The 16,822-nt window shown below is 35.2% G+C and overlaps 1 protein-coding gene across 4 annotated transcripts in view; it reads right to left on the reverse strand.

Moving 5' to 3' along the window:
- LOC141521118 (cytochrome P450 2C18-like) overlaps window positions 1–16,822 on the reverse strand; it is a 58,191-nt gene that overhangs the window by 21,393 nt on the left and 19,976 nt on the right. For all 4 annotated transcript variants that reach the window (XM_074233328.1, XM_074233329.1, XM_074233327.1 and 1 more), the window contains 2 exons: window positions 2,010–2,170; window positions 1,165–1,341 (listed from right to left, as the gene is read on the reverse strand). In XM_074233328.1, the coding sequence (XP_074089429.1) occupies window positions 1,165–1,341; window positions 2,010–2,170 (338 nt within the window). The remainder of the gene's footprint in view (window positions 1–1,164; window positions 1,342–2,009; window positions 2,171–16,822) is intronic.

A 16,822-nucleotide genomic window follows, 5' to 3' on the forward strand; every position in this document is an offset into this window, starting at 1 on the left:
ATAAAAAATTTGTATAAAATGAGAATAAAAATATTAAATTGAAAAAACCCAGCCCAAGACACTTAATAATTACCTAGCTGTGTGACCTTGGGCAAGTCACTTAACCCCATTGTCTTAAATAAAATTGTGTCAGCATTTTGCTTTATTCATTTTCTAGTTGACATTTCCTTATGTGTAATGTGGATTAATAGTTGTTCATCTTCTCCTTGGTTTTTGTCTTTGTTGGGTTTTGAGAGGTAGGGGAGGTACCTGGATCCTTTTGGGTCCTCCCTTTGTCATCATTGTCAGAGAATCCTCTTGTATCATTTATTTTTTTTTATTTATTTAAGGCAGTGGGGTTAAGTGATTTGCCCAAGGTCACACAGCTAGGCAATTATTAATTGTCTGAGGCTGGATTTGAACTCAGGTCCTACTGACTCTAGGTCTGGTGCTCTATCCACTGCACCACCTAACTGCCCCCTCTTGTATCATTTTAACCCCATTTCTCATTACTATGCACTAAAGCAACTCCACATTAACCATGTCATTCAGTTTGCTATCATACTGGACACCCACCTGTCAGTTCAAAGTCCTGAAATACCCTTTCCCACTTAGATTGCAAATTTGTTCGATTGCCATCATCTCATTCAATATTAAAATAAAAACTTGGCACTTCTAGAGGAATGTTTTATATCAAATTATCCCCAATTCAATTGTGCCTTTTTAAAACTAAACCCCTTCATTGTGGAGGTCTTCAATTTGTTGTCAATTTTTTGCTCTTTCCGATAAAGTCCTAGAATCATAGGCTCCTAACTTCTTCATTTTGTAAATGAGGAAATCGAGGCACTAACAGGTTAGCTGACTTGTCCAGGGTCATACAGTTAGCAAGTGTCTTAGATGGGATTTAAACACAGGTTTTCTTGGCTCCACACCCTGTTCTCTCTACCCTGGGCCATGCTCCTTGCCTTATGGTTTTTCTCAGACCCCTTTAGGTATTTACTTGTCTAATTAGCCTACAAGCCCTTTCACAACAGGGACCAACAGTCCCTCATTTCCGAAGCAGTTCTCTAAAAATACATCATTTAAGAAATTCTAGTTTTCTTTAATTTACTTGTGAGTAACCCCCAATACATATATCAAACAACTCACAAGAACTGAATAGCAGTGCCATTCCTCTCACTGTACCTGCTCCATTTTTATAAAGAAACTGTCAATCAAATCCTGAGGGTTGTTGGGGTCCAGGGTTTCTTGGTGCTCCTTCACTTTCTCCAAAATAAAATTATGCAACATTTGACAGTTCTTAAATAATTTGCGATGAGATCCTGGGAGATATTGTACCAAAGTGGGGAAGAAATTATAGACCTAATAAAAAAAAGAAATGATTACATATTTCTTTTGGGGTAGAAAAACAATATAATTCTCTAACCCCAAATTCAAAAGAGAAGATTATGACTAGGTAAGAAGACGTAGCTAGGGCAAATTCCCTATGGAAAAATTGTGAGATATCTTCATTCATCTTCTATATTCACCTACAAAATCCTGTAATGCCATTTTAATATTTCTCTCCCTGCAAGCAGCCAGTGCCCATTTAAACTTCTACCTGTCATACTTAATTCCCACTGAAAGGTTTGCTACTTGTCTACCATTTTCTCAGAACCCTAATTTCCAATGGCCAGCTGATGACTGCTAACCCTATTCAGGATCAAATGTCCATACCAAAGGGTAACAGTGCTCTGGCAAAGGGTATTTTTAAAAAGAGACCTGAGATTTCAGTGCCCATGGCATAAAGCTTGACTCCTTCAGGAAAGGGTCTAGTAGAGGCCCTCAATGAAACTTTAAAGGGATGACCTGTTCCATTTACATTCAAGGAGACATCTGTTTATGATAAGAAAGATGTGTATTGCCCCAAGATCTCACATTTATATGTACTAATATTGGTCATATTTAACTCCAAACTTGATCCAGGTAGTAGTTTCTCTAGTTTCAAAAAGAGTTCCCTACATCTCAGAAAAAGAGAACGCTATACATGCCTGTGTCCATGGTGAACTCAGGATCTTGACCTTTTCATCTAAAAGCTCCATTAAATGTAGAAATTTCTCATCATCGTATTCAAAACGCTTGTGGAAAATGATAGAGCAGATGACATTGCAGGGAGCACACCCAAGGATGAATTTGGGATCAAAGGGCATCCCTAAAGAATTAGAGGAAGAGAGAGAGTTTTAATATTAATTTTGAATTTATTAGCATTTAGGTCACAAGGGAAGATCTGTCTGTCTTGAGGAGCAGTGGCCACCATATTATCTTACATTTCCTTACAACAAGTCTAACTTTCACTGTACCTATGAATTACTTGATACAGAAGGATTATAAAACACAAGTTGTGTGTTTTCTCTGATTTGATCCTTACAACAGCTCAGTGGAGGATTAGAATGAGAAAAATCAAAGTATAAAAGATTTTTGGTAATGGGGTGTTATTAGGTTCAAACGAGATAAAGGATGTAAAGCATTTACAAACTTTAAAGCACCATATACATCTCGGTTAATTATTATTATCTTGGTTAATTATTAATTATCATAATTGTTATTAGCCTACAGTCACTAGTCCTCCAGTCTGATGATGACTTCTTTCTATTGCATATTTGTTGAGTTCAATGTTCAAAGAATAATATGGGTGCTTACTGATTCAATGTTCAAAGAATAATAGGGGTAAAAATGTTCACTTACTGTACTATTAAGTTTGATCTGTGTTAATAATTTCTTAAATTTAGATAAATTTCAGCCAAAGTAAATACAACCCTCTTCCTATTTTTCTTTATGGCCCAGGAGGTAAGAATAGCTTTTTCTACCTTACATCCAAAATGTAAAAACATCACTTTTAGTTTGCGAAACCTCATTTGGCCCTAGGTAATAGTTTGCTGACCCCCGATCTAGATAATCAATAAAACAATATATCAATTCCTGATTTCTAGTAATTTCTGATTTCTGAGATATAAATGTTCACACAGAAAATTTAACAATGGATTCTAGTTCTGGCTCCATTATACTCCTTGGTGGTAACTTTCACCAAAAAAACTATATCAATAAAATGCTAAGGGATGGTGGGGGCATGATGATGTAAGGTAGGATAGGGTGGGGGCAGGGGGTGGAGAACAGGAGTCAGATTGCAAATGATTGCAGAGTGAGTGAAAGAAAATGAAATCAGCATTAGAGAAGAAAGGCAGGAGTTGTGTATGCTGATAGCTTGAAAGGATACCTAGATCGAGTAGAGATTTTTTTAAATTGTGAACAGTCTGTGAGCTGCCACAGGGTTGCGGGGGAAGGGATGATGGTAGAAAAATGTAGAACTTATAAACTTCTAAATGGATGGATGTTGAAAGCTACCTTTCCATGTAACTGGAAACATTAAATAAAATTTCAATGAAGGATTAAAAAAAAATATTGGTAAATCTAAGCATTTTTGTTTCTGATAGACAAGGAACTGATGTATAGGGACAGAATGAAGAAGAAAAAGACAGAGAGAGAGAGAGAGAGAGAGAGAGAGAGAGAGAGAGAGAGAGAGAGAGAGAGACCAAAACAGAGAGACAAAGACAGAATTGTGAAGAGAAAGGCTAGCATCTAAGGCACAAGGAGAAAGGTCCATTGACCCTGATGCAATAAAGAAGAGGTCAGACAATGGAATAAAAGATTTTTGTTCTAAGTGCCCTGAGACTGAGCTCATCTTCTTGGGTGCCATAAGTGGCCCCATCCTACATAAACCACACAAATCCAGAACTTTTTAGCAAGGGTGCACTGAATTTGTTCTAATAATTGCTCTTTTCTTCCTCTCTCTCTCTCTATTAAATTATTCCTGGTAAAATATACCAAAGTAGGAGAGTATGCAAAACTGGTTATGATCAAAATCTTACGGTGTTTTGTTTCCTCCCAACTCTCCTCTTTCCCTCTCCAATACACACATATTTTTAAAAAATCAATAATTAGGCTATGGTCACTCGAATAAGTTTATCTACAAATAACATGATAGTATCAGTTCAACTACAAATTTCTGCCCTCCTCTTTTATCCTGTTACAATATAAGACTGAAATTCTGCAGCATAAACTGAAATACGTGATTAGGGTGGAATACCATTTTGCTTTAAGAAATGATGAGCAGCATCACATTCAACTTAGATCAATGTATGCTATTGAAACAACATAAAGACTAATAGATCACCTTCTGTGGGGGTAGAAGAGGGAAGCAAGAATAGGGGAAGTATTGTAAAACTCAAAATTAAAAATTAAAAAAGAAAAGAAATGATGAAAAGGAAGCTTTCAGAAAAATCTGAAAAGACTTACATGAGCTGATGCAAACTAAATGTCCTGTACACAAAGTAACAGCATTAGTGGAAAAACTGGGAAGTGAAAAGAGAGTGATGTGGGAATATCATGAAAAATAAGTCAGCAACTTAGTGAAGGAGACATAAAAAGATAATGAAGAAAATAATATCTTAAAAACAGATTGGGACAAATGGAAAAAAGAGATTCCAAAAGTCAACAAGGAGAAGAATACTTTGAAAAGTAGAACTGGCCAAATGGAAAAGGAAATACAAAGACATACTGAAGAAACTAATTTCTTAAAATAAAGAATTGAGCGAAGGAAAATTGATGGTTTTGTGAGAAATCAAGAAACCATAAAACAAAACCAAAGGAATAAACACCAGAAGAAAATGTGAAAATCTCACAGAAAAAAAATAACTGATCTGGAAAATAGATCCAGGGGAGATAATTTAAAAATTATTGGACTACCTGAAAATCATAATCAAAAGAAAAAGAGCCTTCACATAACCTTTCAAGAAATTATCAAGGAGGACTTCCGGGAGCCATGGAGCCAAGATGGCACCTTGAAGGTAACCTGTTCCTGGACTTTTTCCCTACCAAAAATAAAGGCAACCTCTACTCTGACATTCAAACTACAGATTCCACCAAGGAAAAGAGAAGATTCAAGAAAATTTTCAACTATAGACATTGTGGAGGATCTTCAGTGAAAGTCTTTGGGGGAAAAGGGGAAGTAAAGTCCAGGACACAGGAGAAAAGGGAAAGCCAGCAGGAGGCTTGTAGCCACAGTGCAGTTGAGGTCCCAACAGCTTAAGGAACAGCAAAGGTCCTGGCTCCTAGATAGCAAGCCAGCAGGGAGGGCTCCAGCCCCAGAGTCTTAACCCTGAGAACACTGGAGCAAAAAGCAGGACTGGCTTAACCACTGTTAAGTCAGAACCTGTACAAAAAGGAGCGGGGAGAAACCCCTGCAGAGGCAAGGTCTGGACTCCATAGGTAACATCTTGGCCAACAACAAATGAAAGAACAGACCCCAGCCCCAGCAAAACAAAAACTTGGATCCATACTCCCTATACCCAGGAGCAGAGCTAAAACAACAAAGATGGGCAGAAAAACTAAAAGAGCAGTCACTATAGATACCTACTTTACAGACAAAGATTACAGCAGTGCCATGTCTGAAGAAGAAATCAATGAAAAATCACTCACAAGGAAAGTATCAAAACAGAATATAAATTGGACTCAAATACAAAAGCTCATCAAAGAGCTTTAAAAAGAATTTAAAAAGCAAAGAAGAGAGGAAGAAAAAAATGGGAAAAAAGAAATGAAAGTCATGCAGGAAAATTATGAAAAACTGACCAAAGAAATCAACTTTATTAAAAGTAAAAATAACCAATTGGAGAAGGAAACACAGAAGCTAATTGAAGAAAATAAAACCCTAAAAATTAGAATTGAACAAATAGAAACTAATGAATTTACAAAACTACAAGATTCCATCAAACAAAATAAAAAGGATGAAAAAAATGTACAAAATGTAGAGTACCTTTTAGGGAAAATGGATTACCTATAAAATAGATCCAGGAGAGACAATCTATGAATCATCAGACTACCAGAAACCCTGGAATAAGAAAAGAACCTGGGGGTGGATAGGTGGTGCAGGGGTGGATAGGTGGTGCAGTGGATAGAGCATCAGCCCTGGAGTCAGGAGTACCTGAGTTCAAATCCAGCCTCAGACATTTAATAATTACCTAATTGTGTGGCCTTGGGCAAGCCACTTAACCCCATTTGCTTTGTAAAAAGAAAAAAACCCTAAAAAAAAGAACCTGGAAAACATCATGCAAGAAATTATAAGGGAAAAACTGTCCAAATATATTAGAACAAGATAACAATATAATCATTGAAAGAATCCATAGAACCCCCCAGAAAGAGACCCAAGCATAAAAACTCCAAGGGCTCTAATAGCCAAATTCCAGAACTTTCAGCTAAAGGAGCAAATTTGCAAGCAGCAAAAAGAAAACACTTCAAATATAAAGGAAACACAATCAGACTCACACAGGGCCTATCAGCCTCAACATTGAAGGGTCAGAAGACCTGAAATAGCATATTTTGGAAAGCAAAGGACCTAGGATAACAACCCAGAATGCACTACCCTGCAAAATTTAGCAAATGCTCTCAGTGAAAAAGATGGATGTTCAATAAAATAGAGGACGTCCAGAATTTCCTGCCACAAAGACCAGAACTGAACAGAGAATTCAATTGCCAAACACACAATGAAAGAGTTCCATAAAAAACTAAGGTAAATGAAAAGGGGAAGGGAAAAACAAAACAAAACAAAATGTTGGTAAAGATTATCAAATTGTATACAACCCAAAAAGGGAAGGTGTAACACTTTTCATTCTTTAGAACTAACGATAATTAGAGGGTAGAATATAGTTGAAAAGAATGAACCTAATGCATATGAGTATAATTGGAACTTATCACTCCATTTTAGAGATCCAACATCACATCACTATGTTTGAGACACAAAACTCTGAAGAAAAGCAGGGGTGTTAACTGTAAACTTAAGTGTTTCATTATCCTTTGACTCACTTTAATCACAAAGTGCTAAGCACCTTACAGTTAATTAAATCAGGGTTTGATTGAATAGGTGCTTCTTTTAAGTACCCTGGATGGAGAATGGGGTAGGTAAAGTGTGAAAGGAAATGGGTTTAGGGGGAGGGGCACAAATAGTTCAAGAAATGATATGGCTTTGGATGATACTTTGGCTCATGAGGAGGAGTGTTATGTACTTGGACGATACTTGAAAGTGGTGTAAGGTAAAAAAGTGATTATGATTATAATTATAATTTGATGCAATTTGAGTCAATATTACTTATCAAGCAATCAAGTAAACAATTCTGCAATGATATCGTGCTAACAATAGGAGCTTACCTAGCAATCAAATAAACTGATTGATGATACCTGATTAATAATACACCAAGGGAAGAGACACAAAGATTTATAATTTTAGAGGGCAAGAAGGGAGAATGTAAATGCTGAGCAAATTCTATTCAATAGATTCAATAGATTTAGAACAGTGAGGGAATAAGATACATTCTTACTTGGGTTTAAAAATCTAACTAAATCTACAAAGAAGGGGGGCATTGGGAAAGATAAGGAAAGAAGGGACTGATAAAAAGGAAAGGAAGGTATATGTGAAAATAAATTGAAAGTTAAATTTTTGTTTTTGTTTTATAGTTGTTGTTTTTTAACAAGGCAGTGGGGTTAAATGACTTGCCCAGGGTCACACAGCTGGGCAAATATTATGTGTCTTAGATCAGATTTGAACTCAGGTCCTCCTGACTCCAGGGCCAGTGTTCTATCCACTGGGCCACCTAGCTGCCCCTGAAAGTTAAATTAAAAAAAAAACTCAAAGGGGAAAGGCAGTAAAATTTTGGTGAGGAGGAATAAGGAAAAAGGAAAGAGATGAATATAAATGGAGAAAGATAACATGGAGGGAAATACAGAATTAGTAATCTTAACTATAAATGTGAATGGAATGAACTTCCCCATAAAATGGAAGCAGATAGCAGAATGGATTAAAAACCAGAATCCTATAATGTGTGTTTACAAGAAACACATTTGAAGCAGAGAGACACACACACAGGGTAAGAGTAACAGAAGCAAAATATATTATGCCTCAGCTGAAGTAAAAAAATCTGGGGCAGTGATTCTAATCTCAGACAAAGTAAAAGAAAAACTCAATCTCTTTAGAAGGCATAAGGAAGGACACTACATCTTCTTAAAATGCACCATTAGCAATGAAGCTATGTCATTAGTAAACATGAATGCACCTTGGTACAGCATCCAGATTCCTAGAGGAAAAGCTGATCGAATTACAAGGAGACAGAGACAGCAAAACTTTAATAATGGTAGACCTCAATCTCCCTCTCTCAGAACTAAATAAATCTGACTACAAAATTATAAGAAGGAAGTTAAGAAGGTGAATGAAATCTTCGAAAACTTAGATATGATCAACCTCTGGAAAAAATTTAGTGGGGATAGAAAAGAATATACCTTTTTCTCAGCAGTACATGGCACCTTCACCAAAATCAACCCTGTACTAGGGCAAAAAAACCTTATAATCAAAAGCAGAAAGGCAATGAATATTACATGTAATAAAGTGTCAGGGAAAGATAAACCAAGAACTAATTGAAAATTAAATAAATTTATCTTAAATAATGGGTAGGCAAATAGCAAATAATAGAAATAATAGTTATATCCAAGAAAATGATAAATAATGAGACATCAAACCAAAATTTATGGGATGCAGCCAAGGCAATTCTGAAGGGCAACTTTATATCTCTGAATGACTTGCTGTAGACTTATTACTAAAATTTTATTTAATATTTTTGCATCAATATTATTCTTTTTCCTATGGAATGCTAATCTCTCAATTTTTTCTTAAAGATATTATTTGAGTTTTACAATTTCCCCCCCAATCTTACTTCCCCCCACACACCATGGAAAGCAATTTGTCAGTCTTTACTTTGTTTCCATGTTGTACATTGATCCAAATTGAGTGTGATGAGAGAGAAATCATATCCTTAAGGAAGAGACAAGAAGTCTGAGGTAACAAGATCAGACAATGATATCTTGTTTTTTCCTAAATTAAAGAGAATAGTCCTTGAACTTTGTTCAAACTCCATGGCTCTTTATCTGGATATAGATGGCACTCTCCTTTGATGACAGCCCAGAATTGTTCCCAACTGTTGCACTGATGGAATGAGCAAGTCCTTCAAGGTTGAACATCACCCCCATGTTGATGTTAGAGTGTACAGTGTTTTTCTGGTTCTGCTCATCTCACTCAGCATCAGTTCATGCAAATCCCTCCAGGCTTCCCTGAAATCCTGTCCCTCCTGGTTTCTAATAGAACAATAGTGTTCCATGACATACACATAACACAGTTTGCTAAGCCATTCCCCAATTGAAGGACATTTACTTGATTTCCAATTCTTTGCCACCACAAACAGGGCTGCTATAAATATTTTTGTACAAGTGATGTTTTTATCCTTTTTCATCATCTCTTCAGGGTATAGACCCAGTAATGGTATTGCTGGGTCAAAGGGTATGCACATTTTTGTTGCCCTTTGGACATAGTTCCAAATAGCTCACCAGAGAGGTTGGATGAGTTCACAGCTCCACCAACAGTATAATAGTGTCCCAGATTTCCCACAGCACTTCCATCAATGATCATTATCCTTTCTGGTCATATTGGTCAATCTGAGAGGTGTGAGGTGGTACCTCAGAGAAGCTTTAATTTGCATTTCTCTAATAATTAATCAAGCAATTTTTCATATGGCTGTGGATTGCTTTGATCTCCTCATCTATAAATTGCCTTTGCATATCCTTTGACCATTTATCAATTGGGGAATGGCTTTTTGTTTTAAAAATATGACTCAGTTCTCTGTATATTTTAGAAATGAGTCTTCTGTCAGAATCCTTAGTTGTAAAGATTGTTTCCCAATTTATTACATTTCTTTTGATCTTGTTTACAGTGGTTTTATCTGTGCAAAAGCTTTTTAATTTAATGTAATCAAAATCATCTAGTTGGTTTTTGGTGATGTTCTCCAACTCTTCCTTAGTCATAAACTGCTCCCCTTTCCATAGATCTGACAGGTAAACTAGTCCTTGATCTTCTAATTAGCTTATAGTATTGTTTTTTATGTCTAAGTCCTGTAACCATTTGGATCTTATCTTGGTAAAGGGTGTGAGGTGTTGGTCTAATCTAAGTTTCTTCCATACTAACTTCCAATTTTCCCAGCAGTTTTTATCAAAGAGGGAGTTTTTATCCCAATAGCTAGACTCTTTGGGTTTATCAAACAGCAGATTACTATGATCATCTCCTGCTTTTGGACCTAGTCTATTCCACTACTCTACCACTCTATTTCCTAGCCAATACCAAACAGTTTTGATGACTGATGCTTTATAATATAATTTTAGATCAGTTATTGCTAAGCCCCCTTCTTGTGCACTTTTTTTCATTAAGCCCCTGGAAATTCTTGACTTTTTATTTTTCCATATGAATTGATTTACAATTTTTCTAAGTCATTAAAGTAAATTTTTGGAATTTTGATGGGTAGGGCACTAAACAGGTAGTTCAGTTTTGGTAGAATTTTCATTTTTATTATATTAGCTCTACCTATCCATGAGCAGTTGATATTTGCCCAGCTATTTAAATCTGATTTTATTTATGTGAGAAGTGTTTTGTAATTGTTTTCAAATAGTTTCAGAGTCTGCCTTTAGCCAATAGACTTCTGGGTATTTTATATTGTCTGTGGTTACTTTGAATGGGATTTCTCTTTCTAGCTCTTCCTGCTGTATCTTGCTAGACATATGTAAAAACGTTGAGGATTTATGAGGATTTATTTTATAACCTGTGATTTTACTAAAATTGCTAATTGTCTCCAGTAGTTTTTTGCATGATTTCTTGGGATTCTCTAGGTAGACCATCATGTCATCTGCAAAGAGTGAGAGTTTTGTTTCTTCCTTCCCAATTCTAATTCCTTCAAATTCTTTTTCTTCTCTAATTGCTGAAGCTAGCATTTCTAATACAATATTTGCTTCAATATTATTTAGGGAGATTGTTCTATAATTTTCTATATGAATAAAATAGAGAACGAGAAGATCAGTGAATTGGGTGTGCAACTAAAAAAGCTAGAAAAAGTACAAATTAAACAACCTCAATTAAATACCAAATTAGAAATTCTGAAAATCAAGGGAGACATTAATAAAAGAGAAAGGAAGAAAACCATTGATTTCATAAATAAAACTAAGAATTGGTTTTATGAAAAAGTAAATAAAGTAGAAAAACCTTTGGTTAATCTGATTAAAAAAGAGAAAGAAGATAATAAATTACCAATATCAAAAATGAAAGGGGGAACTAACCACCAATGTAGAGGAAATTAAAGAGATAATACAGAGCTATTTTGCTGAACTGTATGCCAATAAATTCGATAACTTGAGGGAAATGGATGAATATTTACAAAATTACCAACCTGCCCAGATTAACAGAAGAGGAAATAAATTACTTAAATAATCCCATTTCAGAAAAAGAAATTGAAGAAACTATCAATAAACTCCTTAAGAAAGAGTCTCCAGATGGATTTACAAGTGAATTCTATCAAACATTTAAGGAACAGTTAATTCCTATTCTATATAAACTATTTAAAAAATAGGAGAGGAAGGAGTTCTTCCAAACTCCTTTTATGACACCAACATGGTGCTGATACCCAAACCAGGAAGAACCAAAATAGGCAAAGAAAATTATAGACCAATCTCCCTAACAAATATTGATGTAAAAATCTTAAATAAAATTTTAGCAATGGGACTACAGCAAGTTATTACCAGGATAATACATCATGATCAGATTGGATTTATACCAGGCAGGCAGGGATGGTTCAACATTAGGAAAACACTCAACAGAATTAAACATATCAATAGCAAAATAGCAAAACCAATAAAAAAGAAACATTTGATTATCTCAATAGATGTTTTTAAAAAAGCCTTTGATAAAATACAACATCCATTCCTTTTATTTGTTTTTCTTTTGTTGTTTTGTTGAGTTTTTTTAGGTTTTTTGCAAGGCAATGGGGTTAATTGGCTTGCTCAAGGCCACACAGCTAGGTAATTAAGTGTCTGAGGCCTGATTTGAACTCAGGTACTCCTGCCTCCAGGGCCGGTGCTCTATCCACTTTGCCACCTAGCTGCCCCTCATTCCTTTTAAAAACACTAGAAAGTTTAGGAATAATGATAAGTAGCATCTATCTAAAACCAATAATAAAGCATTATATTTAATGGGAATAATTCAGAGCATTTCCAATAAAATCAGAGGTGAAACAAGGAGGCCCATTATCACCATATAGTATTAGAAATGCCAGCTTTAGCAATAAGAGAAAGAAAAGAAATTGCAGGAATCTGAATTGGCAGTGAAGAAGCAAAACTTTCAATCTTTGCAGGTGATATGATGGTATACCTAGAGAACCTGAGAAAATCATCTAAAATATTCCTTAACATAATTAACAAATTCAGCAAAGTAGCAGGATATAAAATAAACCCACATAAATCATCATCATTTCTTTCTATATATAAACAACAAAGCCCGAGAGCAAGAGATAGAGAAAATTCATTTAAAATAACTATTAAATTTCTTATTCAGTGTCATACCAATCAAACTACCAAATAGCTACTTTACTGAGCCAGAAAAAATACTACCAAAATACATCAGGAGCACAAAAAGGGCACAAATAGGTAACCGATGGGAAAAAAAAGTAAAGGAAGGTAGCCTAGCTCTACCAGATCTAAAACTATACTATAAACAAGCAGTCATGTAAACTGCCTAGTACTAGTTAAGAAATAAAATAATGGGGGCAGTCAGGTGGCACAGTGGACAGAACACCAGTCCTGGAGTCAGAAGGACCCAAGTACAAATATGACCTCAGACACTTAATAATTACCTAGCTGTGTGACCTTGGACAAGTCACTTAACCCCACTGCCTCACCAAAAAAAAGAAATAGAATAATGGATCAGTGGATTAGGGTAGGTTCCAAAGAAACTGCAGTAAATGACTATACCGATCTATTATTTGACAAACACAAAGACATCAGGCTCTGGGATAAGAACTCACTATTTGACAAAAATTATTGAGAAAATTGGAGAAAAGTATGGCAAAAACTAGGCATAGATCCACATCTCACACCTCATACCAAAATAAGGGCAAAATTGGTACAGGATTTAGACATAAAGAGAGATATCATAGATAAATTAATAGACCAAAAAATATTCTATCTGATCTATGGAAAAGGGATAAATTTATGAACAAACAAGAATTAGAGCACATAATAAACTGCAAAATGAATGATTTTGACTATATTAAATTAAAAATGTTTTGTACCAATAAAATCAATGCTGCTAAAATTAGAAGAAAAACAGAAAGCTGGGAAACAATCTTCACAACCAGGTGTTCTGACACAGGTCTAATTTCTTAAATATATAGAGTATTGCAACAAATATACAAGATCACAAATCATTCCCCAATTGATAAATGGTCAAAGGATATGAACAGTTTTCAAACGGAGAAAATAAAGCTATATATAATCATATGAAAAAAATGCTCCAAATCACTATTGATTAGAGAAATGCAAATTAAAACAACAATGAGATATCATTTCACACCTATTAGATGATCAATGTTGAAGAGGTTGTGGGAAGATTAGGACATTGATGCATTGCTGGTAGAATTGTAAACAGATCCAACCTTTCTGGAGAGTAATACAGAACTATGCCCAAAGAGCAATAAAACTGTTCATATGCTTTGACCCAAAAATTCCAATTCTAGGTCTATATCCAGAAGAAATCCTAAATAATATGAAAAGTCCTACATGTTCTAAAGTATTCGTAGTAGTTCTTTTTGTAGTGGGGAAGAATAGGAAATTGAGGGGAATGCCCTTCAATTGGGGAATGGCTAAATAAGTTATGGTACATAAGTACTATGGAATACCATTGTTCTAAAAGAATCTATAAATGGTCAGACTCTAGAGACGCACTGAATGACTTATGGGACCTCATGCTGAGCGAAGGGAGTAGAACCAAGAGAGCAATGTATACATCAGTAACAACACTGAGATGAACAACCTTGATGAAAGCAGCAACTCTTGACAGTCCAGAGAGCTAAGACTACTGTATTTCACTAGTTATAGGCTATATTATCCCCACCAGAGGAACAAAAACAAAACAAAACACACAGAAAAACATGCTTCCAAATCTGAAGAACACTTTATGAAAATTATCTCTTATGTATCTCTTTCCCTTAATCCTAATTCCTCATGCCAAAAATTACTAATTTGGAAACATGTTTGACAAAATATGTATGTAAAATGCTAACCTGACTGTTCCCTGCTGAGGGGAGGGGGGGTGTAAAGGGAGGGTGGAGGGAAATTTTGTAACTTGGAAATATGCTTGTATATATGGATGAAAATTAATTTAAAAAAGAAAAAATTTAAAAATGAAATTATCAAGGAAAATTGTTCTGATATTCTAGAAGCAGAGGGTAAAATTCAAATTGAAAGGAACTGCCAATCATGTCCTGAAAGAACTCTCAAAATGAAAACTGCAAGGAATATTATAGTTAAATTTCAGAACTCCCTGGTCAAGGAGGAAATATTGCAAGCAGCCAGAAAGAAACAATTCAGTTATCATGGAACCACAGTCAGGATAACACCAGATTTACAAGTGCTCTATAAAGGGCTTGTGGGGCTTAGAAAATGATAGTATAGAAGGCAAAAAAAGCTTGGATTACAACCAAGAACCAGCTACCCAGCAAAATTGAACATAGCCTTTCAGGGGAAAAGATGGATATTCAATGAAATAGGGGACTTTCAAAGTTTACTGATGAAAAGACCAGAGGTGAACAGAAAATTTGATCTTCAAATATAAGATTCAAGTGAAGAATAAAAAGATAAACAGGAAAGGCGAATCATAGGAACTTGATGATGTGAAACTGCTTGTACTCCTTCATGGGAAGATGATACTGATATATGAACTTTTTCATGTATCAGGGTAGTTCAAAAGAGTATATAATATATATATATATATATATATTTATATATATATACATAGAGAGAGAGAGAGAGAGAGAGAGAGAGAGAGAGAGACAGAGAGACAGAGACAGAGACAGAGACAGAGACAGAGACAGAGACAGAGAGACAGAGAGATATGGCACAGGTAGGATCTCAATATGAAGAAATAATATCTAAAAAGATAGGGGTGATGTGAGGAATGTACTAGGAGAAAGGAAAAGGGGGAAGTAGAATGTGGTAAATTATTTCACTTATAAGAGCTAAGAAAAAGTTTTTGTAGTGGAGTGGGAAAGGAGATAATAGGGTGGCATGAGTGAGCCTTACTCCATTGAAATTGGCTCAGGGAGGGAATAATATATACATTCAATTGGGTAGAGAAATCTGTCTTACCATCGAAAAAAGTAGGAGGGGAAGGGAATGGATGAAATGGGGGGAGGTGATAGAAGGGAGGGAAGATTTGTGGGAGGAGATAATCAGATGTAAAACACTTTTGAGGAGGAACAAATAAAAGCAGAGAAAAAATAGAATAAATGGAATGGGGGGAATAGGATGGAGAGAAGTATAGTTAGTAATCTTAAATGAGGGGAATATTGAAACAAAGTTTGTCTGATAAAGACCTCATTTTTCAAACAAAGAGAACTGAGTCAAATTTATAAAAAAAATAAGAGCTACCCCAATTGATAAGAATCAAACATATGAACAGTTTTCAGTAGAGGTTATCAATGCTATCTATAGTTGTTTTTTTTAAAAAAAGGTCCTAACTCATTATTGATTGGAGAAATAATTGGAGAACAATTCTGAGATCCTTTGGATTGACTAATAAGACAGAAAAATAAAATGACAAATTTTGGAAGGGGTGTAGGGAAAAATGAGACATTAATGCACTACTGAAGGGCTTGAGAAATGATCCCAAAGGGCTATAAAACCATGCCTACCTGTGATCCAGCAATGACACTACCAGGTTTATATTCCAGAAGAGATGAAAAAGAAAGGGCATTTATAGCATCCCTTTTCTGGTGGCAATGAACTGGAAATTGAAGGGTCGTCCTTTAATTTGGGTATGGTTGAACAACTTGTAGTATGTAATTAGGACAGAATATTATTCTGCCATAAGAAATGATGAATGGGATGCTCTCAGTAAAGCCGGGAAAGACTTACATGAATAGATTTAATGGGAAATGTAGCATATACAAAATAAGTGCAATATTACAGAATGATCAGCTGAGAAGGACTCTTCTCAGTAATGCTATGAAGTATTTAAGGAAAAGAATACTAACCATCCCCAAAGACAGAGCAGATGGTGTCTGAATCCAAATGGGAGCATACTTTTTTTTAACTTTATTATTTTTCTTGAGGTTTCTCTTTTTTTTAGGGGTAGGTAGCTATGTTTACTTTCACAATCTATTATGATAATGTTTTCAATGACCACATATTTTTAACCTATATCAAATAACTTCCTTTTTCCATGAGGAAGAGAGGGTTGGGAAGAAGAGAGAGATTTGGAACCCAAATTTTTTTAAAAAATGAATGTTAAAACTTACTTTTCAGTTCTTTTTGCAGTGGCAAAGAATTAGATATTGTTATGAAATACTATTGTTCCATAAGAAACTATGAATGGTAGGACTCTAGAGAAGTGTGGAATAAGTTATAGGAACTGATGCTGAGTGAAGAGAACAGAACCAAGGGAACATTGTACACATTAATAACAACATTGTGAGTTGATCAACTTTGATGGATGCAGCTCCTCTCAGCAGTTCAGAGAGCTAGAACAACCCTGGTAGACTGGCTATGGACAATGCTATCCCCATCCAGAGGAAGAAAAACAAAAGAAAACAAAAGAAACAAAAAACCCTATAGAATTTGAATGAACATTAACATTCACTTTTTAAAAATTTCTCTTTTGTATTTCTTTTTTATCTCA

The sequence above is a fragment of the Macrotis lagotis genome, chromosome 4, assembly GCF_037893015.1.
Source record: "Macrotis lagotis isolate mMagLag1 chromosome 4, bilby.v1.9.chrom.fasta, whole genome shotgun sequence".
Taxonomy (NCBI): Eukaryota; Metazoa; Chordata; class Mammalia; order Peramelemorphia; family Peramelidae; genus Macrotis; species Macrotis lagotis.